The sequence below is a fragment of the Miniopterus schreibersii genome (genome assembly GCF_964146895.1).
Source record: "Miniopterus schreibersii genome assembly, chromosome: 8".
In the NCBI taxonomy this organism is placed as follows: Eukaryota; Metazoa; Chordata; class Mammalia; order Chiroptera; family Miniopteridae; genus Miniopterus; species Miniopterus schreibersii.
This window is the reverse complement of record NC_138109.1, coordinates 82207325-82230633: the sequence shown is the minus strand read 5'-3', so window position 1 is coordinate 82230633 and position 23309 is coordinate 82207325. Positions and strand designations below refer to the sequence as shown.

General features: G+C 37.7%; 1 protein-coding gene across 2 annotated transcripts in view; it reads left to right on the top strand.

The window, feature by feature from the left end:
- GMDS (GDP-mannose 4,6-dehydratase) overlaps positions 1-23309 on the top strand; it is a 572762-nt gene that overhangs the window by 108960 nt on the left and 440493 nt on the right. For both annotated transcript variants that reach the window (XM_081144604.1, XM_081144605.1), the window contains exon 2: positions 14160-14204. In XM_081144604.1, coding sequence (XP_081000730.1) covers positions 14160-14204 — 45 coding nt within the window. The remainder of the gene's footprint in view (positions 1-14159; positions 14205-23309) is intronic.

The following is a 23309-nucleotide window of genomic DNA, read 5'->3' as shown; positions in this document are numbered from 1 at the left end:
GTATTTAAATCAAGATGTTTGTAATTTTAATTAAAACAAAATTATTTTTCTCGTTAAAAGTAAGTGTAGACCAGTTTTGCCCTGGCCATTGTGCCTCAGTGGTTAGAGCGTTGGCCCTCACACCAAGGGGTTGGGGTTTCAATTCCTTGTCAAGGGCGCGTACCTGGGTTACAGGTTCGATCCCTGGCCCCAGTCAGGGCCAGTGCGGGAGGCAACCAACCAATGTGTCTCTCTCACATCGGTGTTTCTCTTTCTCTACCTCTCTCCCTCCTTCCCTCCCTTCCATGATCTCTAAAAAAATCAAAGGAAAAAAATATCCTCGGGTGAGGATTAACCAAAAAAAAGGTAAGTATAGACCAGTTTTAAAATTTACAACAAAGGCACATTACTGCTGCAGAATTGAGTGCCGACTCAGAAACCAGTATCTGATCAGAGCAAAGAAGGCAGAGAGACTGGGAAATTCCACAAAGACTGGCATTTGCAGTTTGCTATGCCAGAGCAAAACAGAAAAGCTGTTAGTTGTGTAAATAAAATTTAAAGAAAATAAAGTGAGTCATACTAAAAGATATTTTTAACCAATCCATGGTGAATTTGAATAGACATTTTTTTGTCCCAAAGCTCAAAAAGGAATTAATTCATTTTGGTGCCTGAAATCTGAATTAAATATCTAACAAATTTAACATTTTTAACAGGATGTGAATTTGTAACTTTGGCTACCTATAAAGTGGCTTGAATTAATGCACACAAGTTTTTAATTGATTTTAGAGAGAGAGAGAATGGGGGAGAGAGAGATAGAGATATCTATTTGTTATTCCACTTATATTTTCATTGGTTACTTCTTATATGTGCCCAGACTGGGGATTGAACCTGGAACCTTGGTGTATAGGGATGACGCTCTAACCAACTGAGCTCCCTGGCCAGGGTGATAACTATTTTTAAAGGATGAGATGGCAAAATAAGTCATTTTAGTTACTGAAATTTTATTAGAAAATTATGAGAAAACACAAATATATTTTATAAAATCTTAAAGATATACAGTTAAATCACCAAGCAATTGCTTGTAGAATACAAGGCATTTCTAACAGTATCAAGATTATTTTATTTGAAGTTTGAAAAATTTCAAATACTTTTCTTTAGCTTCATACCAGTTGTGCGATGCTATATATGAGTCACAGCCAGGTACACACATGAGATGCCCTCATCTCAAAAGATTAAAAAATTTACAAAGAAATGTAAATTTGTGGCCCAAAATACCAAATTTGTGGTATAGGTATCTTTGAATGTCTTACATATGTTAGAGAAGAATTTTAGATAGGAAAAAATCAGTTTTTATCGCAACAGATAATACTGCAGCTAGGTTGTTAGGTCAACTATCTATACTTATTAGAATTTGAAAACGAGAATGGTTTTTCTCTTATTGCTTCATTCCACTGTATTCTGAAGCAAACTCTGAAAAGTGTCACAGATTCCATAGTTAAAATTGTTCAGTCTACACATGAAAATCTGCATCACTACCAGTTTACGAACCTGCCAAATGAAAGAGAAGACAGTAAAGGTAGTGATCTTGGTCTCTTTGCCAGCACTCATTGGTAGAGTCATGGGGGAGTTCTACAAAGATTTCTGTAATATTTACTCCAATATACAATTTTCTATCGTGAAACCAAAGGAATGCTTGCGAAACTGCAGATAAGAGGGGACTACTGTACATACATACAAAAACATAATTTTGTTTGAAGGAAGAGTTATTTTAAGCAGTCATTCTTAATAGTGTATTATTGCAAAAGTAATTGATGATATTTATTTAAAAATAATTTTTTTATATGCATATAAGCACAACCCAAGGACATGAACAATGGTGGGGAGAGGGGCTGGGAGGGGGATGGGACAGGGTGGAACAGGTCATTGGGGAGAAAAAGGGACATCTGTAATATTTTAAACAAAAATAAAATTTAAAAATTAAAAAAAATGATAAAATAAAACAGACTTGAAAGCCAAAAAAATAATAATAATTTTTGCACGAAGTTGATTGAAAAAGCTTTAAAAAACTTTTGTGGCATCTTGTTTTGGGTGAAACATTTTTATTGTGATTGAAGGAGAAGTATTGTAGAAATAACACTGCAGTTGGGATTGGACAAATTGGTCTCATATTCTGCCCAGTTATCTAACTACCTCTATGACCTTGAACAAAGGAGCTAAGTTTTCAAGTTCTGTTTTCTAATACAGAAAATGGGGATACTATCAGCTATCCCACCAGGGTGTTGTGAGTAAATGGGAAAAAAATTTCAGAGTACTTAGCAGCCATAAGGAATCATAGAAATTTAACATATAGTTATTTTGATAGAAATAATAGTAAATACTTTAAAGATCATATGTGTTATCATGTAAGGTTGAGTTAACTACATCTATTAAAGGTGATAGCTTATCTGAATTTTAAGCCTAGTGTTTTGGTAGAAAAAATATTTTCAGCTTTTCTAAATGTATGATCTAAATCTAAAAAAAATGGCAAATATCCTAAATAAGTCATAAATATTAGGATAGACAATAACTGGGCAACAAAGCAGTAGTTAGCTATTTAAATATTATAACATTTGCCTGGCCAAGTGTGGCTCAGTGGTTGAGGATCGACCTAGGATCCAGGAGGTCGCGGTATGATTCCCAGTCAGGGCACATGCCCCGGTTTCGGGCTAGGTCCCCAGTGGGGGTGTGTGCAGGAGGCAGCCAATCAATGACTCTTTCATCATTGATGTTTCTATCTCTGTCTCTTCCTCTCCCTTCTTCTCTCTGAAATCAATAAAGATATATTTAAAAAATATAACATTAGACCAAAAGATTTTCTGTGGTCACCTTAGACTGAATGAGAGACTCCTTGACAAGGTGTATTTCAGTCCAAGACCCTGGCAAAGTTGGAAATTTGGAGCTTGGGGGTTCCGTGACCAAGATGGGAAGTTATGTACATTCCCCTAGGAAGGGCATTATTTTTCACCTAGAAAATCTCTATTCCACCCACTCCCCTCCCAGAGTCTGTGCTTAGAGACTCTGGTCTTCAGTAGCGTGTAATCTTGATAATGTTTTCTATCAGTCCTGGTAAGTCAAGATTTTAAGAAGTGTACGGTTGAGTAACATCTAAGCCCATTGTTGTTCGTGAAAGAAAGCAAAATGAGAAAAACAAATTAAAGCATGAGCACTATAGAAGTTTGAGCTGTCATCTGATAAACACTTTCTTTTACATGCCTTCATTTCTGTATGAGGGCTGAGTTACCCAGAGGTGCACCTGGATTGTAAGGACAGTGAGTGCAGGTATGATGAAGGCACATACATTTAAATATGTGCTTCCCACCCCCCCAAATGCTTTTTGATACCTTCTCTGAGTGGCAGAACCCTAATGTACAATATATAGAATGTAAAAAACAGATAGCCTAGCCTACAAAATCGAATTTACCAGCTGAACCTACTCTCAGACACCACACCTCAGTGAACTCAACATTGTTTGTGACTGTTCTGAACTCTGATTTATACTCATTCCTACAACACTCCATTCTTTATCTGTCCTTGGGCTCTGAGTATTCGTACACTTTTTTAGTTTTATGCTACGCAGCTTTCTGAGTAGATAGTTACAATTTTCTCTATTTACAGTTATGTATATATGCTTCATCTTTCAGTGATCATAAGTTATGCAAATCACAGTTCTTATTTTGTATCTTCAGTGACTTACAGTGTCTCCACGGTGATGGGCACTTTTAGTTGCAGAGCAGCTGTGAAATGCACCGGGAAGCTGATAAGTGATGTTTCTGTCATAGCATGCACAGTCTTGCCCGGCAGGCATGGCTCAACGGTTGAGCATCAACCTAGGATCCAGGAGATCAAGATTCTGTTCCTGGTCAGGGCACATGCCTGGGTTGTGGGCTTGGTCCCCAGTGGGGAGCGTGCAGGAGGCAGCCGATCAATGACTCTCTCATCAAAAAAAAAAAAAAAAGAACAGTCTTAACTGGATTGTGCCAGTTAATTGGATCCCTGAAGGAAACGGGGGTAAAAAGAGCAAGAACATTTGTAAATAGTTAAACTCTGTATGTCACCAACAGTGACATTTTAGTAGCAACCTGTTAAGTGAATGTACAGTAAAATGAGAAAAGATATAGTCATCAGTTTTTGTTACTCATATGACCTTTTCAGAACTAAACAAACGGACATTTGTTTTGTCTTCCTCCCTGAATCAGGATATAAGTTATAAAACAAAATGCACAAGAAATCGTAATAAATCAGGTAAAGAATAAAATTTCATAATTCTTCTCTTTTCAGTACTAAGTTTTCTTCTTCCAAATTTAAGATTTTTTAGTTTTTTTATTAATCTTGGCCTTGAACACTAGACAAAGTGCCACTCTGTTTTAGTTTGAGTACCTACAAAAAATCATTTCCTCTATAAATCACTTGGATTACAACTACATAAGCATATACTTTGCAAGGAAACAGTCTTTAATTGTATGGTCTGTCACTTTGAGAGATAATGGGAAAGGGAAAAGGAAAGAGAGGATCTCTATTTTCAAAATTTGTATAATTTTAATTTATGTATACACACATATATGCACACATATATATTTACAACAAAGAAATTACTTAAACGTTTTTATTTTTTTATTACAGTTGACATACAGTATTATATTAATTGGACTTTCATGTAACTTACAAGGTGATCATCCACGTAAGTCTAGTACCCATCTGGCACCATACATAGTTGTTACAGTATTATGAACTATATTCCCTATGCTGTACCTTACATCCCCATGACTATTTTGTAACTAACAATTAGTACTTCTTAATCCCTTCCTCTTTTTTACCCATTCCCTCAACCCTCCCTCCTATCTGGCAGCCATCAAAATGTTATCTGTATCTATGAGTTTGCTTCTATTTTGTTTGTTCATTTATTTTGTTTTTTAGATTCCATATAGAAGTGAAATCACATGTTATTTGTCTTTCTTTGACTTAATTCACTCAGCACAGTACCTTCTAAGTCCATCCATATTATCGTAAATGGTAAGAATTCATTTTTAATGGCTTAGTAATATTTCATTGTATGTATATACCAACTCTTACTTATCCAAATCATCTATTGATGGGCACTTAGGTTGCTTCCATATCTTGGATATTGTAAATAACACTGCATTAAAAATAGGGGTACATATATCTTTTTGAATGAGTGTTTTCGATTTCTTTGGGTAAATACTCAGAAGTAGAATTGCTGGGTCATAAGGTATTTTTACTTTTTTGTGGAACCTCCATACTGTTTTCATTCATGGCTGCACCAATTCGCATTCTCACCAACAGTGCACTAAGGTTCCCTTTTCTCCACATCCTCACCAACACTTGTTTGTTGATTTGTTGATGGAGCCATTCTGACAGGTGTGAGGTGATATCTCATTGTGGTTTTAATTTGCATCTCTCTGATGATTAGTGATGCAGAGCACCATTTCATATGTCTATTGGCCATTCCTATGCCCTCTTTGGAGAAATGTCTATTCAGGTCCTCTGCCCATTTTTAATTGGATTGTTTGTCTTTTTGGTGTTAAGTTCTATGAGTTTTTAAATTTATTTTGCATAGTAACTTGTATCAGATGTGTCATTGGTGAATATTTTCTCCCATTCAGTAGGTTGTCTTTTTGTTTTACTGATGGTTTCCTTTGCTGTGCAAACACTTTTTAGTTTGATATAGTCCCATTTGCTTTTTGTTTGTTTCCCTTGCCTGAGGGAACATATCTAAAAAAGTGTTATTAAGAGCAGTGTCAGAGTGTTTACTGCCTATGTTTTCTTCTAGGAGTTTTATGGTTTCAGGTCTTACATTTAAGTCTTTAATCCATTTTGAGTTTATTCTGTATATGGTGTAAGAAAGTGGTCTAGTTTCATTTTATTTTATGTATCTGTTCAGTTTTCCCAGCACCATTTATTGAAGAGACTACCTTTACCCCATTGTATGTTCTTGCCTCCTTTGTAATAAATTAATTGGCCATATGGGGTGGGTTTATGTCTGTCTTCTCTGTTCTGTTCCATTGATCTATGTGTTTCTCTTTATGCCTATACCATGCTGTTTTAATTACTATGGCTTTGTAGTATAGCTTGATGTCAGGTAGCGTGATACCTCCAACTTTGTTTTTCTTTCTCAAGGTTGCTGTGGCTATTTGGGGTCTTTTGTGGTCCTTATAAATTTTAGGATTATTTATTCTAGTTCTGTGAAAAATGCCATTGGTATTTTGCTAGGGATTGCATTGAATCTATAGATTGCTTTAGATAGTATGGACATTCTTACAATACTATTCTTCCTATTCATAAGCATGGTATATTTTTCCGTTTATCCGTATTTTCAACTTTTTCTTTACTGTCTTGATGTTGTCCAAGTACAGTCTTTTTCCTTCTTGGTTAAATTTATTCATAGGTGTGTTTTTTTTTGGATGCACTTGTAGATGGGATATTTTTCTTAATTTTTCTGATAGCTCATTATTGGTGTATAAAGATGCAGCTGACCTGTAAATATTAATTTTGTGTCCTGTGACTTTACTGAATTCATTTATCAGTTCTAATAGTTTTTTGGTAGAGCCAAGAAATTATTTTTAAGCATGAAGTTTACCAGAAATTTATTATTAACTTTCCTATAGATCTATATAAATTGCATCAATGTATTTGGAGCCCTAAGTTTAAAAACTTTCAGTTAGTATGTTGTTCTAAACGTGAAAGGAGTATTCACACCAGCACTGAAGTGGCCAGTGGGCAGATCTTTCAGAAGATTTCAACAGGGATGTGCTTCTTGTATTTCCTCTGATTTTTTTCCACCTTGATTTTATGCTCACCTCTGGTGGTTTATTTCTTTAGGGCACTGTGCCTTCTAGTGTAGATCAGTATGGTAGTATTTCATAGCTTTTCTGTTATGTACACAGCCTCGCCACCCTCTGTCTATGACTAATGCATCTACTGGTGTTCCCGATAGCAAAACGTCTCCATTAGCTGTACAGGTTACCTGGCTAATATTCTCATCCTCTCCCTCAGTGCGTTGGCTGATGCTTGTGAAATAGTTCTATCTAGGGTAGGAAATGCCTGGCTTCCCAGATACTTCTCAGAGCAATAGGGCAGGGACTAAATATCTCATTTCCTTTCTGTCCTCTATTCCATAACACCTGTGGCCGAAGTGAGTGAGTGAGTGATATTTACTAATCTGGGATACTTTGCATTGTTAATAAATTCTGTCAAGACTATATTTTATGTTAAATCACCTGTAGGCCCATCATTATGGAGTGATTGATCCCATTAGTGAAGCAAATTGCCTTAGAAATAATTCATTAAAAAAATATATACACACATATATTTCAAATCCTTGCTCTGGCTACTGCGATCTTGGGGAGTTTCTTGGTCTCAGTTCACCTCAGCTTGTTCATAAAGTGGAGGTAATAAAGCATTTAGAACATGCCTGGCATGTCCTCAGTGCTGCACAAGTGCTTACCATTATTACTATTATCACCATCGTTTATAGTAATAATAGGTCATATTAGGACATTTTTTTTCCCTCTGATTGATAAAAACTTCAGCATGAGTGTCAAGAATGGCAGAGTGGGAGAGAGAAACATGAGGTTCAGACTGAGGGAGCTTACATTTAACAAAGGAAAGCAAATCAGTGGGATACAGTCTTTGAGCGTATGTTTATCTATGTGGAGATGAACAGGTCAGCCCACCCTTGATATGTCTTTGTATTATGTACATCCAGCACACATGCAGGCTATTTAAATGTCTTTGGATTTACTTTTGAGGCTTTTAAAACATTTTTGATATTTGGAATATATGTTTGTGTGTTGTCCTCCTAATCATGCATAAAAATTACCTTTCCTATACCTTACTAAAACTGTTTACTTTCTACCCTGTTATTTTAACCTTTAAGCCCATTTTCTTTATAACATTTGCCTAAACTACAGAAATTTGTTTTATTATGTGGAAATGAATGGTATTACGAGCACTGGGTGGTGCAAAGGTACCTGGAGTTCACATGTGGTGTTTGCCTTCCCATTTAAACTCAGTGCTTACAACAACCATTTGCGATTTGAAGGAAATGCGCATTTTAAACCAGGTTTTTATGGAACTTTTTCTATTGAAAATATGCTAACCTGTTTCAAAATATTTTTGAGTGGCTTTTATTAGAGGTAAAAATTAGTCAATTTCATATATGTTCTAGATACTTATAAGAACAAATCAATGAGCAAAATACAGCCTATTAGAAAAATGTGTAAAAATATGAGATAAGAATAAATAATTCTTAGAAGAAATAGAATATATGGTCACAAACACAAAAAAAATCCCTTCAGTCTTTGTACTAATCCAAACCTAAAAGAAAAACATAATTTCTTGACCTATCAAATTGGGAAAAAAATATTTTCCAAAATTAAACTTTTTGTTCATTTCTTTTCTCTGTGATAGTTTTTCACATGTAAATCTTTTAGAAATTTACAATGGACATAAGACAACATTATAATTTTTTTTTTCCTATCTAAAATCCTTACCTCAGAACATTTTCATTGATTTTTAGAGAGAGGGGAAAGGAGGGAGGGAGAGAGAGAAAGAAACATTGATGTGTGAGAGAGAAATATTGATCTGTTGCCTCCCACAGGCATGTGCTCTGACCAGGGCCAGGGATTGAACCCAAAACCTGGGCAGGTGCCCTGACTGGGAATTGTACCCACGACTTTTCTGTATATGGAACAACACTCCTACTGAGTCACACCAGTCAGAGCTACAATCTTTTGAAATTGAGCATGTTTGTCAGGAAATATTCAGGGTAACGGTAGACCAATATGTAGGATGACCTTCCAGCTCATCATGGTTTACTGGCAGGTCTCAGGTTTGGCAGCAGAGCCACTGTCACTTCCTGCTGTATGTGTATCAGATGTGTGTGCAACCACTAAGCCCCTGATTGAAGGGCTTTTTCCCTGGCAGATCAGAGTGAAGGGTGGTTACAGAAAGAGTATCTTAGCTGCTGGACACTGTCACGTTTCTGAATTACTGCTCTCCTTTCTACCAGGCGCAAACCCAAGGAAGTAGAAGTCAGTTTTTTTCCGACGGCAGCTTTTATGAAGAAATAATTTTCAACTTTGAAGAATACAGGAGATGGGAGTTATTTATATGTTTTAAATATTGATGGTGTCCTTGTTTCTTGTCTACCAGTCAATCAGTTGTTACTCTTCTGATAATTGATGGCTGTGTACTTGTGGCTTACTTGACAATGCATGGTGTCTTTCACTTGGTTCTCAGCTGTAGACATTCAATCAGATCTTTTCACTGTATTTTTAGTGAGAAATTCTGAGGTCTGGGAGTATGGAGACCTGTTTTTTGTTGTTGGCTTTTTGTTTTTTGCAGGGGGTTACAGCTTATGCTGCTTTCTAACTGTGACTGTACACTAAACATTTCACTGTTTTGAATCTCAATTTCCTGATCTGTAAAATGAGAGGTGGATTAATTAATCCCTATGGTCTTTTGAATTGTGTGAGTCTGACAAATTTTATTCAATGATTTGTGTTACAAACATGAGCCAGGTTAAAACGCTTTTCAAATATAGCCTGCTTCTGGGCTCTTCACACTACAGAGGCTAATCTTGCCTTTGGAAGTTTTGATTTTAAATCAAAACAGCACCTTCTGTTACTTATTGAGGTGTTTGCATTTTCTTATTGTAGATATCAATTACTTTTATACTGTAGCTGCAATTAGCTTTAGAGTAATTAGAATACAGAGAGTTAAAGACATAAAAGGTGGTGTAAACTCATGCTTTTTCTTCTTACAGAAGAGTATTCTTTTTCCTGATGCTTGAGGTGATCTAATTGTAAACAAAGACATTTGTTTTATTATGGCATGATTTCTTTAGCCCAATACCACTTACCTTACTCTGTTCAAAGAAGCTGCCAAAAGGTGCTTAGGCAGAAATGTACAGCATAATTTAGTATGCAGTTCAGAGGGGCCAGAATCTCAAATTGCATAGAAGAAAGTATCCTGTTCACTTGTCCTTCTGGGCCATAAGTTTGTCCATGTTTGATGAGAGAAGAGAAATGCTAGTCTTTCTTCTCTGCAGGCAGGTAGACTGCCCGGCACACACGTGTTTGGACATGGATTTGAGATGAAGGTCAGTTGTGCTTTTTTAGCCTTCTGTGGCCATTGGGAGAAGGGGAAAACTTCCTGTCCTTCATCTGCTTTTTGTAGATGTGAAATCTAAGGTAGTTTTCATACTATAGCCAAGATATAATTTAGCTAATTTCTGGAGTTACTCTTAATGTTTATGGCTGTTTATCTGGAACGTTTCTAAGTACTCGTGAAAGGTGAAGAACAGAAATATCCAAGTATAGGGACCGTAGGTATCTGGCACACCTCAATCTTGCCCTTTGAACCCTGACAGTGGCCCTGCCCAAGCCCAAAACATGTATCCACCAACATTCCAAGTTGACCTCCAAACAACACTATACTGCTTCCTGAGTAGCGCATGAGCCCAAATGAGGCCTGAGGAAGTTCAGATGCTATGTTCTGTCTTCTTCCTTTGAACTCTGGAGTGTTTAAAAATTATGAGACATCTCAGGGTTTGGGTCACCTGATTAAAACGAGGAGCACTGTTTAATCCATAAAAATACACTGTAATGGTAAATAACTAAGTCAATTTGTTTTAAAAGGAATCTACTTGTGTTATTTTATTATTTGGTTGGGTTTAGATGTGTTTTGGTACATCCCAGGTAGAGAGGAGGGTGAGGAAGGAGGTTGTTTCACAGGTGGAAGTAATACAGGATGTGGATTCTAGGCCTGGCTCCACCTCTAGTGTGATTTGGGCAAGTTGGCTAACCTCCATGCACCTTAGTTATCTCAGACGCCAAATGGCTCCTTGCCTTCTAGGCTGAGTTCTTGTAAAAATGAGAAAATATTTCTGTGTCTTGAAAATGTTAAAGCCATGGTGATTACTTAAAACTACATAGCATTTAATATGAAATGGATACTCTTAATAACCACGTGCAAAATTAAATTTAAGAGTCACAATTGGGACATTATTTTTCCAATTAAAAAGTTTTCTGTAACAGGGATTGAACCCAGGCTGGAATATGTATCAGACTAATTGTGTTCACAGCGAATGAGTTGGAAATTTAGTTCATGAATTCCTTGCTTTCTGAGGAGTTGAGTGTGAGAATTTCGTGTTGGTTGCAGGTTCTCAGTTACCGTGGCATTTTTGCCATTAGTCTGTTCTTCTAGAGCAGGCAGGAACAATAATCCTGCTGGCCTGGTGGTCTCCTGTCTGCTTAGATATGTGTCTCCAAGTGGAGACCCCTCGGGGACCTGGGGAGAGGACACAGGGAGGCCTGCTGGGTGCCCTTAGACAGACCAAGAGACCTCACTGTGCTCAACTTCCCTCTCATTGTACTGCCCAGGCCCTATCACTTGGGAGGCCTGGCAAGGAAGTGAGGAGGAAGCACATGCCACTGCTGGTTCAGAATGTTCCAGCGCGGTTGGAAAGTCTGAGACGTGGCCTGAGTGAGAAGAACAAGACCTCACTGACAGGGTTCAGTCCTGCCAGGTCTGTTTCACATCAGCCTTCTACACAATCACAGCTCTCCCACCCCCATGGGTCTCTAGCACTCTCACCTCTGCCTCAAAAAAGACCAAAAAAACCCCTAAAACTTTCTCTGCAGCTATGGTAGAACATAAAGCATTTTAACTTTTTATTCCAAGAGAAATGATAAAACGTGATAAGTTTGGTATTGCCTGCTTCAAAATGACAACACCAACACGATAAAACAAGCAAAACACAGTTCATAGGCTTTCCCACATACCGTAAAAGTGTTTGTCTTACTGTAACTGCTTTCTGTTACCTAAGCAGTTTTCTCACTGATTGATGTGTAAGACTACTGACTGTTCTATTTCTGATGGTCATGTAGAAGGACCTGGCTTGTTCTGGTCTGAATTATTTAGCTCTCCTGTCTGATTTAGTTTGCATATTGGGCATATAAAAATTACGCAGCTGTGTATATTATAAGATTGAAAGGAAAGGAGTGTGCCAAACCATTTCTCCACATGAGTCTATAAGCCAGGGCGTTTATGTTGAGAAGTTGGGAGAAACTGCTGGAGGTTTCAGTGAACCACAGAGTGTGTCCCCTGCATGCCTGCCTGGCCATCCTGCTGAATTTATGCTTGATTTCTGTATTCTGCATTAATGCAGTAAACACTCTCTCGGCAGTCTGGTGATTTCCAGGACTCAGGTGTCTCCAAGTCCAGCCGTACAAGTAAGGGTAATAATAAGGCTTTCTTCTTTCTTCTCTTTCCTGGTGTATCAGATAGGAACTTTTGAAGCTCAAGGGGTTATATTAAGCTTTTTTTAAATAGAGGAAACCAAAGAAGACCCAAATATTCCCAATTACTTTTGAGTATACAGATTTCTTATAGTTGGAGCCTCCCATTTTTCTGTGTGTCTGGATGGAATGGTGGGGTCCTACAAGATTAAAAGCAGAAGAGCAGTTGCAGGATTGCTTGCAAGTATCCATGCAATTCATTTTCTGAGCAGGGCTGATGACTTTTTATAATACCTCTAGAATGGTGACTTCTCATACTTTCTGTACCTACAAGTGGCACATAGAATATATTAGTTTAAATGGACCATTCTTACCCAGAAATTTTTAAAACCCAGTTGAAAATCCCTGTGTTTAAACACCTTCATTTACTACTACTACTACTACTTTTTTTTTTAATTCTCACCAGAGTACATGCTTGAGAGAGAGAGAAAGAGAGAAAGAGAAAGAGAAAGAGAAAGAGAAAAAGAAAGAGAAAGAGAAAGAGAAAGAGAAAGAGAAAGAGAAAGAGAAAGAGAAAGAGAAAGAGAAAGAGAAAGAGGGAGAGGGAGAGGGAGAGGGGGAGGGAGAGGGGGAGAGAGAGAGAGAGAGAGAGAGAGAGAGAGAGAGAGAGAGAGAGAGAGAAACATCAATGGGTTTCCTCCCGTATGTGTCCCAACCTGGGATAGAACCTGCAACCCAGGTATGCGCCCTGTTTAGGAATTGAACCAGCAACCTTTTGGTGCACAGGGTGATGCTCAACCAACCGAGTCACTCCAGTTGGGCTAGACCCCCTCATTTAATGTAGAGATTAACTGAATCATTTAAGATGCTGCTATTCTATAAAAAAGATAAACACCTTCCTTTTAAGTTTGTGTGCATGCACACATATATTCAGTGATAATACAAATCTGATCATGTCTACCACCCCCCACCCTCACTCCCACCTTAAAATCCTTTCTTTAGTGACTTTACAGAATCCTTGGGTTAGAAGCGGTTCCTGGAAGGCCTTCCCTCAAAGGCCTCTCCACCATGGTGTCTTTTCTCAGTGATGTCAGCACTCTGGTATTCTCTGCCTCTTCCTCACACTCACCTGCTCTCTCCCCGAACCTCCATAGTTACTATCTCATCCCTTCCCCAGAGATGCCTTTTTGCAACCCTCAAAATTAGAGTTTTATTTCATGTTCCTATATTACCAAGGCCTTCTGCTTTGCCTCACATACTTTGCATATTTTTCACCAGCGATTTTCAACCTTTTTTTTAATCTCATGGTACACATAAACTAATTACTAAAATTCTGCAACACACCAAAAAAAATGTTATTTGTCGATCTGACAAAAAAATAAGTATAGTTTTGATTCATTCACACCAGCTGGCTATTGTTGTGTTGGCTGTTGTCATTTTTTATTTGACAGTCTAAGGAAAAAGAGGTAAATGCCCCTGACTAAATAGTCAGGTACTGCATGTTTTAAAAATTTTTGTGGCACATAGGTTGGAAATTGCTGTTGTATACAGCTAGCAAGTGGCAAAGCCTAACTCTAAATCCATCGTCATGTTTTTTTTAGCCCCATGTTAACTGCCTGATTTCAGTCTCTCTGTGAGTGTGACAGTGATGAAACTTTTCCGTGCTCTGTGGCATTCAGATGAAATCACACCCACGAGAATGTACAGTGAATGGTGGAACACCATTCAGTGTTCACCATCATTGTCTGTGATACTTTGCCATGATTTTTAATTTAAGTTCGCATAGCCTCTCAAGTTATTTCTTCAAAACTCCTAGTCTTGGCTGCCTTCTTGCCTGGTCATGATGGGCCTGACGTTTGTCCATTTTCCTTCTCTTCCCAGGATGGTTCGTACTTGGCTGAGTTCCTGCTGGAGAAAGGCTATGAGGTGAGTGATTCAGTGAGCAAGCCCAGGCTGGTAGAATCGCTCGGACACAGTGGCCTCCCGCTTCCTCTGCTGCCGTCCTCCTGTGCCTGTTTTCCACTGAAACTCTGATAACAAATCAAAATCAGGGGAAGAATGTGCCTTTTGGTTTGTAACCATGCCAGCTCATTGTGCTGTTTATCTACTGGTGAGCACTGGTAGCTTCCCCCTGTTCCTTAGTGTTTAACTGCTCTGCATGCTTCCCGCCTTTTTAGATAAAGCAGCAGCCTGTGTAAGCCAACAGCTAGAACATCATTAGGGATACTCAATGATGGCATGTGTTACATAAAAAAGTCCCACCCACAGTGAAGTCACTTAATTTGGAAATTGCACAGAGCAATAAAAACCAATAAAAATAAAATTTTTCATTGAGACTTGATCTCTGGAAAGCTTAAATGAAAAAATGAACACTTACAGATTTTGCTTTCTGAAAGGCAGCCATCTATTTTGTGGAAGCTGAAACGTCTGGGCTCTGCTGTCATCATTGTCACTGTTGTCTTCTTTGTCTCTTCCTCCTCCTCCAACATTCCCTGCTTTCTTTAAAAGAAACAAGGGTGTTATATTTTAAGTTTGATATGGCTTTTTAGAAAACAGTTTTCAGATATGTACATCTATATAAATTCATGTTATACAGAGAACAAAAACCTGCACAGTGACCCACATGCCCTGGCCTAATTTGGGAGTCTCTGTTTATCACCATTGGAGGTGCATTGCACTGCCGGCAAGTGGACAAACACCAGCAAGGAATTTGGCATCTAAACACCAAAGGATTTGAAGAAAAGAACACTGATTTTCTTACTTTAACTCATAATCTTTTCTGAGGGCCTTGACTTTTACACTTTAATAATAGCAGATATGTTTAGCACCTTCTATACCCTTATCTAATATCTAGTTCTGTATCTTGCAATAATATCAAAATATGGCAACGTAATTATGAATGTATTGTACACGTACACATATGTCATATACATAGATTCCTACTATAATTGAGCAATAAACACATATTCTACAGAGCAGTGGGTTTTACAGTGGATTATATGTTGTCCAGAACAGTTGGTTTTAGGTGCAGACTTTTTAAAAAAATGTTTTTATTGATTTTAGAGAAGAAGGGAGAGGGAGAGATAGAAACATCGATGAGAGAAAAACATCAACATTAATCAGCTGCCTCCTGCACACCCCCTACTGGGGACCAAGCCCACAACCTGGGCATTCTGCCCTTACCAGGAACCAAACCAGTGACCTCTTAGTGCATGGGTCAACTTTCAACCACTGAGCCACACCGGCCTGGCTAGACTGGTTTTTATTCAGGCTAGATTAACATAATGTTGCAGTAAATCTAAAAGGAAAGGTGTGGCAGAGACGTTGGGACAGAGAAAGGGGTATAGTGGCTAGAGAGGAGTTAGTGATTTGGCTGTGTATTGAGTAAACCAAGAGAAGATGCTAACTGTGTAATAGCTGAGTTCAGGACATGCTACTCCAAAATGTGGCACCTTGACATAATATTTAAGTTGAAGGAGTCTGAGAAAATGGCAAGAGTTTCTCCTGTAAATCAGTCTTTGTCACTTTAATGTAGAGGAGGAAAAAAGTTTTCCTCGACCCTCCTAGGGTCCCTGGCTGGGTCTGAAAATTAAACTGAAAACATACAAATTTATTTAATATAAGTTTTACATGACAGGAAGCTTTCGTGAGGAAATGAATATCTGAAGAAACAGTTAAGCCTAAGAATTTTTATTTTAGGTTTGGTGGAGAGGGGACAGTCGTGGAGAAATATGGTAGGTAGGTCAAGGGGTGTGAGGTAAGTGTAGTACACTGGGGGAGACATAGGAAGGTCTGTTTGTTAGGATTCTTCTTGGTATCCCCTTGTTTTCAGAGATACGGATTCTCCTTTTCTCTGAGTGTAGGGAGGGCACCTCGTATATGAGGGCTTTATGACTGCTTCAGGGGAGGAGGGCAGGGGGAAGGTGAGTTGCCATCCTGCTTCTGCCGTTTCCTAGAACTCCTTCAGCTTAAAATACTCACTATGCCAAGGTGCCCTATCTCGGGGTAGTGTTCCCTGAACCCCATCATGGTCATCACAGTTGTGGAAGAAAGATGTGGTACATTAGAAGGAATGCTCAGACTGCATAGGTTTTGGGGTCTACTTCCAAGGTGGACACGGGGGGCTGAGACTTGAGATGAGGATGGTGGGAACAATGAGTGTCTATAGTTAGTCCAGAGAGAAAGGGAGTAGCTTTGTGAGGTTCAGTGGTCTCTGTGATAAGGTGGTGGATTAGGGATTGAGCCTGGTGTCTGTGATGATATGGTGGACTAGTGATTGAACCTGAGGTTCATCTGGATGTGGTGGATGGGAAACATTCTCAGTCATCAGGGTGGTGCTGTTGGTGTTTTTAGAAAAGGCTAGGAAGAAGACATACGTGGAGAAGAAAGCTCCATTTAAATGCCTCATTGAGGAACTTAGACTTCAGAAGACAGGTAGTCATGTTCCTAAATGGATAAGAGACTTGGAAATACATGTAATAAGAAAGTAGGACAACCACATGAACTACAAATGTTTCTGTTTCATTGGCATTTGAAATTTTAAGAGCAGATCTTATTTGATAAAGACAGACAATGGAAGACCCATTTGTCAAGTCACAGTCAATGGGAGGAATGAATCACTGGAACAATGATTGGCAATAGAAGAGAGGTTTAGTAGTGAGATCCATAAAGTGATAGAAAGAAATACTATAGACAATGAGGTGGAAGGTACAGAGCTACAAAGCATAACTGGAAATGATTCCTCATCATAGCACAAGGGAAATGTGAGTTTTGCAGGAATGAGGGGAGTGGAAGTGTGTTTATCCAAATTGTATTCAATTTTAGTAGTTTGCTGTCTTCAGTTTTAAGAGATTGATAAAATTGGAGGATAAGCTATTGAGAGGAATCTGATGGTAGCGCAGGCTTTATCTTTGTGCTTAGGTCAAAGTAAATATCAGAGCAATCTTTTCAAGAGGCTGCATTGGAAAATTTCCAGAATTATCAGCCAGCAGTCCCTGGTTGCTCAAGGCTGTGAGCAAAATAACAGGGTTATTAAGTAGCATGCAGTACAATAAGAGGGAGATACATACCTGCGTTGACAGGGTCAACATCAGGAGTTTTGGATGAGCATAGACATCTAATTCAGCAGGTTCTCAACCTTTAATTTGCACCAGAATCTCCCAGAGCCCATTATGACACAGACGGCTGACTCAGAGGTCTCGAATCTGCCTTTCTGATGAGCCCCTAGTTGTGGCTGATGCTGCCCTCTTGGGTACTGCAGTTTGAGAACCACTGGAACTAAAGTTCAAATGAGATCATTAAATCGTAAGATAATTTGTGAGAAAATGCTTTCCTGAGCTATCATATCACTTTGAATCTGGCCTTTGTATAAGGAATATTACTAGGCTCAGAAGTAACTGGAAACAGTGTACTTTGGGGTAGCAAAGTACATGCCAGAAACAAATAAACATTGGGAAGAAGAGTTACAGTTTCTGTGAATAGGCAATACTGAGGCTGAGTTCTTCCTAGAAAAGAAAGGGACAGACTTTAATTGGCTAGCATGGCAAAGTCATTCTTTCATTGTGAAGATGGGAAAGCAACAGTCAGCTGGAGGGAGGCGAGTCCAAGAGTAGACAGGTGGTTGGATTGCTGCATGAGCAAGAACAAACTATAGAGAGAGTTAACATAGCACAATTAGATATAATCCTTACTCCTTTTTAGTTAAAAAACAAAACAAAGTAAAGGTATAAAAAGTGTGACTAATCTTAAAGCAAAAACACATATTGGTGAATGACTTAAAAAGGAATGTCTTATATTAATAGACTGATCAATCCATGTTGAGTACCTTGTGTTATCTCACACATTAAATCCTGAAGCTGTGAGGCATAGTCATCTAATGCAGCCTCTGAAATCCTTGAAGCTGGTCATATTTGGAATGAACTATATTAACGTGAGAAAGTGAAGGAATGCTTCATCCTGGGTCCAGTTCTCATTGAGAAGAGACTGTATTTAAAGGTTTAAAGTTACAGTTTTCAATCTTGCTTGTTTCTTGAATTTTAATCAAGATTAAACATTAAGGAGAGCATGAAGGAAATGGATCTAACCCTAGTTCTTTATTTATAGAATGTCTATAGGTGTCACTCATGATGGGGAAAACTAAGAATTGTGAGGTTTTATAGAATATCACCCTTTAAAGTGTTATTTTTTGCTTCTTTAAAAAGAGAGACAAGAGCCTGGCCAGCATGGCTCAGCAGGTGAGCTTCAACCTAGGATCCAAGAGATTGAGGTTCAGTTCCCTGTTAGGACACACGCCTGGGTTGTGGGCTTGATCCCCAGTGGGGGATGCGCAGGAGGCAACCAATCAATGACTCATCATTGATGTTTCTATCTCTCTCTCTCTCCTTCTCTCTCCCTCTCTCTGAAGTCAATAAAGATATATTTTTTTTAAAAAAAGAGAGAAAAAGACATAGTTACAAAGAATAAAATGGCAATAACTACATACCTATTAATAATCACTTTAAATGTAAATGGATTAAAGACTCCAATCAAAAGGCATGGAGTAGCTGAATGGATAAGAAAACAAGACCCACCCTGGCCAGGTGGCTCAGTTGGTTGGAGCTTGGTCCTTTACACCAAAGGTTGTGGGTTCAATTTCTGGTCAGGGCACATACCTAGGTTGAGAGTTCAGTCCCTAGTTGGGGCATATTGAGGGGAGGGCAGCTGATCAGTGGTTCTCTCTCACATCATTGTTTCTCTCTCTTCCTTCCTCTTTCTCTAAAATCAATTAAAAAACCCCCACACCATATCCTTGGGTGAGGATTAAAAAAAAAAAAGGAAACAAGACCTATATATATGCTACAAGAGACCCACCTCAGAACGAAAGATGCACATAGGCTGAAAGTAAAAGGATGGAAAAAGATACTTCATGCAAATTGTAACAACAAAAAAAGCTGTAGTAGATGTATTTATATCAGACAAAATAGACTTTAAAACAAAGGCTATAATAAAAGTAAAAAAGGACATTACATAATGATTGAGGATCAATCCAACAAGAGGATATAATCCTTGTACACATTTATTCACCCAGTGTAGGAGCACTAAATATATAAAGTAAATATTCATGGACATAAAGGGAAAGATTGACAGTAATACAGTCATAGTAGGGGATGTTAACACCCCATTCACATCAGTGGATAATATTCCAGACAGAATACCAACAAGGAAACAGTGACCTTGAATGACACACTAGATCAGATGTATTTAAATGATATTTTCAGAGCATTTCACCCTAAAGCAGTAGAATATTCATTATTTTTAAGGGCATGGGGAACATTTTCCAGCATGGATTACATGTTAGGACACAAAAGTCTCAATAAATTTAAAAAGACTAAAACTATATCAGGCATCTTCTCTGACCACAATGATATGAAACTAGAAATCAATTAAGAGAAGAAACAAACTTAAAAATGCGCATGGAGGCAAAATAACATGTTACTAAACAATGAATGGGTTAACAACAAGAACAAGGAAGAAATCAAAAGATATCTTGATACAAATGAAAATGAGAACACAACAATCCAAAATCTATGGGACACAGTGAAAGCAGTCCTAAGAGGGAAATTCATAGCATTACAGGACTACCTCAGGAAACAAGAAAAATCTCAAACAATCTAACTTTATACTTAAAGAAATCTGAAAAAGAGCAACAAGCAAAGCCCAAAATGAGTAGAAGAGAGGAAATAATAAAGATCAGAGTAGAAATAAACAAAATAGAGTCTAAAAAAAATACCAAAGATCAATGAAACCAAGAGCTAGTTCTCTGAAAGATAAACAAGATTGATGAACCATTAACTAGACTCATCAAGAAAAAGAGAGGACCCACACAAAATCAGAAATAAAAGAGGAGAAGTAACAACTGACACCACAGAAATACAAAGGATTATAAGAAAACACTACAAACAATTATATGCCAACAAATGGGACAGTTGAGAAGAAATGGATAAATTCCTACAAACACACAGTCTTCCAAAACTGAATCCGAGAATCTGAATAGATAGATTACAACTAGTGAAACTGAAGCAGTAATCAAAAAAACTTCCAACAAACAAAAGCCCTGGACCAGATGGCTTTACAGGTGAATTTTACCAAACATTCAAAGAAGAACTAACGCCTGTCCTTCTCAAACTGTTACAAAAAATTCAAGAGGAGGGAAGACTCCCAAGCTTATTTTATGAGACCAGCATTATCCTAATTCCAGTTAAAGACAATACAAAGAAAGAAAATTATAGGCCAATGTCCCTGATGAATATAGATGCAAAAATCCTCAACAAAATATTCGCAAATGGAATTAAGCAATACATTAAAAAGATCATACATTATGATCAAGTGGGATTTATTCCTGGAACACAAAGTTGGTACAATATCTGCAAATGAGCTAACGTGATATGCCATGTAAACAAAATGAAGGATAAAAATCATATGATCACATCAATAGATGCAGAAAAAGCATTCGACAAAATTTAGCACCCATTTATGACGAAATTTCTCAGCAAAGTGGGACTAGAGGGAACATAATGTCACTATAATAAAGGCCATATATGATAAACCCACAGCTAACATCATATGCAATGGACAAAAACTACAATCATTCCCTTTAAGGTCAAGAACAAGGCAGGGATGTCCACTCTTACCACTCTTATTCCACAAAGTACTGGAAGTCCAAGCCACAGCAATCAGAGAAGAAGAAATAACAGGCATCTAAATTGGAAAGGAGGAAGTAAAACTGTCATTATTTGCAGATGACGGGATGCTTTGTATAGAGAACCTTGAAGGTTCCACCCCAAAACTACTAGAACTGATAAAAGAATTTAGTAAAGTAGCACTACCCAAAATTAATATTTAGAAATTGGTTGCAATTTTATATACTAATTATGAACTATAAGAAAAGGAAACTAAGTAAACAATCCTATTTACAATTGAATAGAAAGAAATACCTAGGAATAAATTTACCCAAGGAGGTAAAAGACCTGTACTTGGGCAATTATAAAATAGTAGAGAAAGAAATTGAAGAAGATATAAATAAATGGAAGCATATACCGTGCTCATGGATAGAAAGAATTAACATCATTAAAATCTCCATACTACCCAAAGCAGTCCATAGTTCAATGCACTCCTTATCAAAATACCAATGGTGTATTTCACAGAACTGTAGCATTATTTAAAAATTTATATGCAACCACAAAATACACCAAATAGGCACAGAAATTGAAAAAAATATATATATTTATTGATTTCAGAGAGAAGAAGGGAGAGGGAGAAACATCAGTGATGAGAGAGTCATTGATTGGCTCCACTGCGGATTGATCCCGCAACCTGGGCATGTGCCCTGACTGGGAATTGGACTGTGATCTCCTGGACTATAAGTTGATGCTCAACCGCTAAGCCACACCCGCCAGGCCTAGCCATAGCAATTTTGAGAAAGAAGAACAAAGTCATAGGTATCACACTACCTGATATCGAACTATACTACAAGGCCATAATAATCAAAACAGTGTGTCATTATAAAAACAGACACATAGATCAATGAAACAGAATAGAGAGCTCAGAAATAAATCCACACCTATATGGTCAATTAATATTTGACCGAGGAGGCAAGGACATACAATGAGGTAAAGACAGTCTGTCTATTCAATAAATGGTATTGGGAAAACTGGACAGATACGTGCAAAAAATTGAAACTAGACCACCTTCTCACACCATATATAAGTATAAACTTAGAGTAGATTAAAGACTTAAATGCAAGACATGAAATCATAAAACTCCTAGAAGAAAACATAGGCAGTAAAATTTCTGACAATTCTAATAGCAATATTTCTTCTCATGTATCTCCTCTGGCAAGGGAAACAAAAGAAATATAAACAAATGGGAGTACATCAAACTAAAAGGTTTTGCAAGGCAAAGGAAAACCATCAGCAAGATGAAAAGACAACCTACTGAGTAGGAAAAGAATTTCACCAGTGATACATCTGACAAGAGGTTATTATCCAAAATTTATAAAGAACACATACAACTCAACACCAAAAAAACTAACAGTCCAATTAAAAAATTGGCAGAGGACCTAATTAGACATTTCTCCAAAAGGAACAGACAGATGGCCAATAGACATATGAAAAGATGCTGAACGTCACTAATCATCAGAGATGCAAATGAAAACCATAATGGGATATCACCTCACACCTGACAGAATGGCTACCATCAATAAGTCAACAAACAACGAGTATTGGTGAGCATGTGGAGTAAAGGGAACCTTCATGCACTGTTAGTGGGAGTGCACACTGGTGCAGCCACAAGAGAAAACAGTATGGAGGGTCCTCAAAAACTTAAAATGGAACTGCCATATGTCCCCGTGATTCTACTACTGGGTATATATTCGAAGAAAGCCAAAACACTAATGCAACAGTATATATGCACCCCTATGTTCATTGCAGCGTTATTTCCGTAGTGAAGATATTGAAGCCATGCAAGGGCTTATCAGTAGACAAGTTGATAAAAAAGTGGTGGTACATATATACAATGGGTTGTACTCGGCCATAAAATGAAATTTTACCATTTTTGACAGCATGGGTGGATCTAGAGGGTATTATACTAAGTGAAATAAGACAGAGAAAGACAAATATTATATGATTTCATTTATGTGTGAAATCTAAAGAACAAAATAAATGAACAAATGAAATTGAAACACGCATAGATACAGAAAAGAGACTGATGTTTGCTGTGGAGGAAAGGGGTTGGGAGGCTGGGTGAAAAGGTGAAGGGATTAAGAAGTACAAATTGGTAGTTACAGAATAGTCATGGGGATATGAAGTACACAGGGAAGATAGTCAATAATGTAATAACTATTCTGCCAGATGGGTACTGGAAATATCGAGGTGGGAACACTTTGTGAAGTATATTATATGATTTTTCTAGCCACTATTCTGTACACCTAAAACTATACAGAACAATATTGAATGTAATCTTTAATTGCAAAATAAAATAAAAAAAATAAAAATA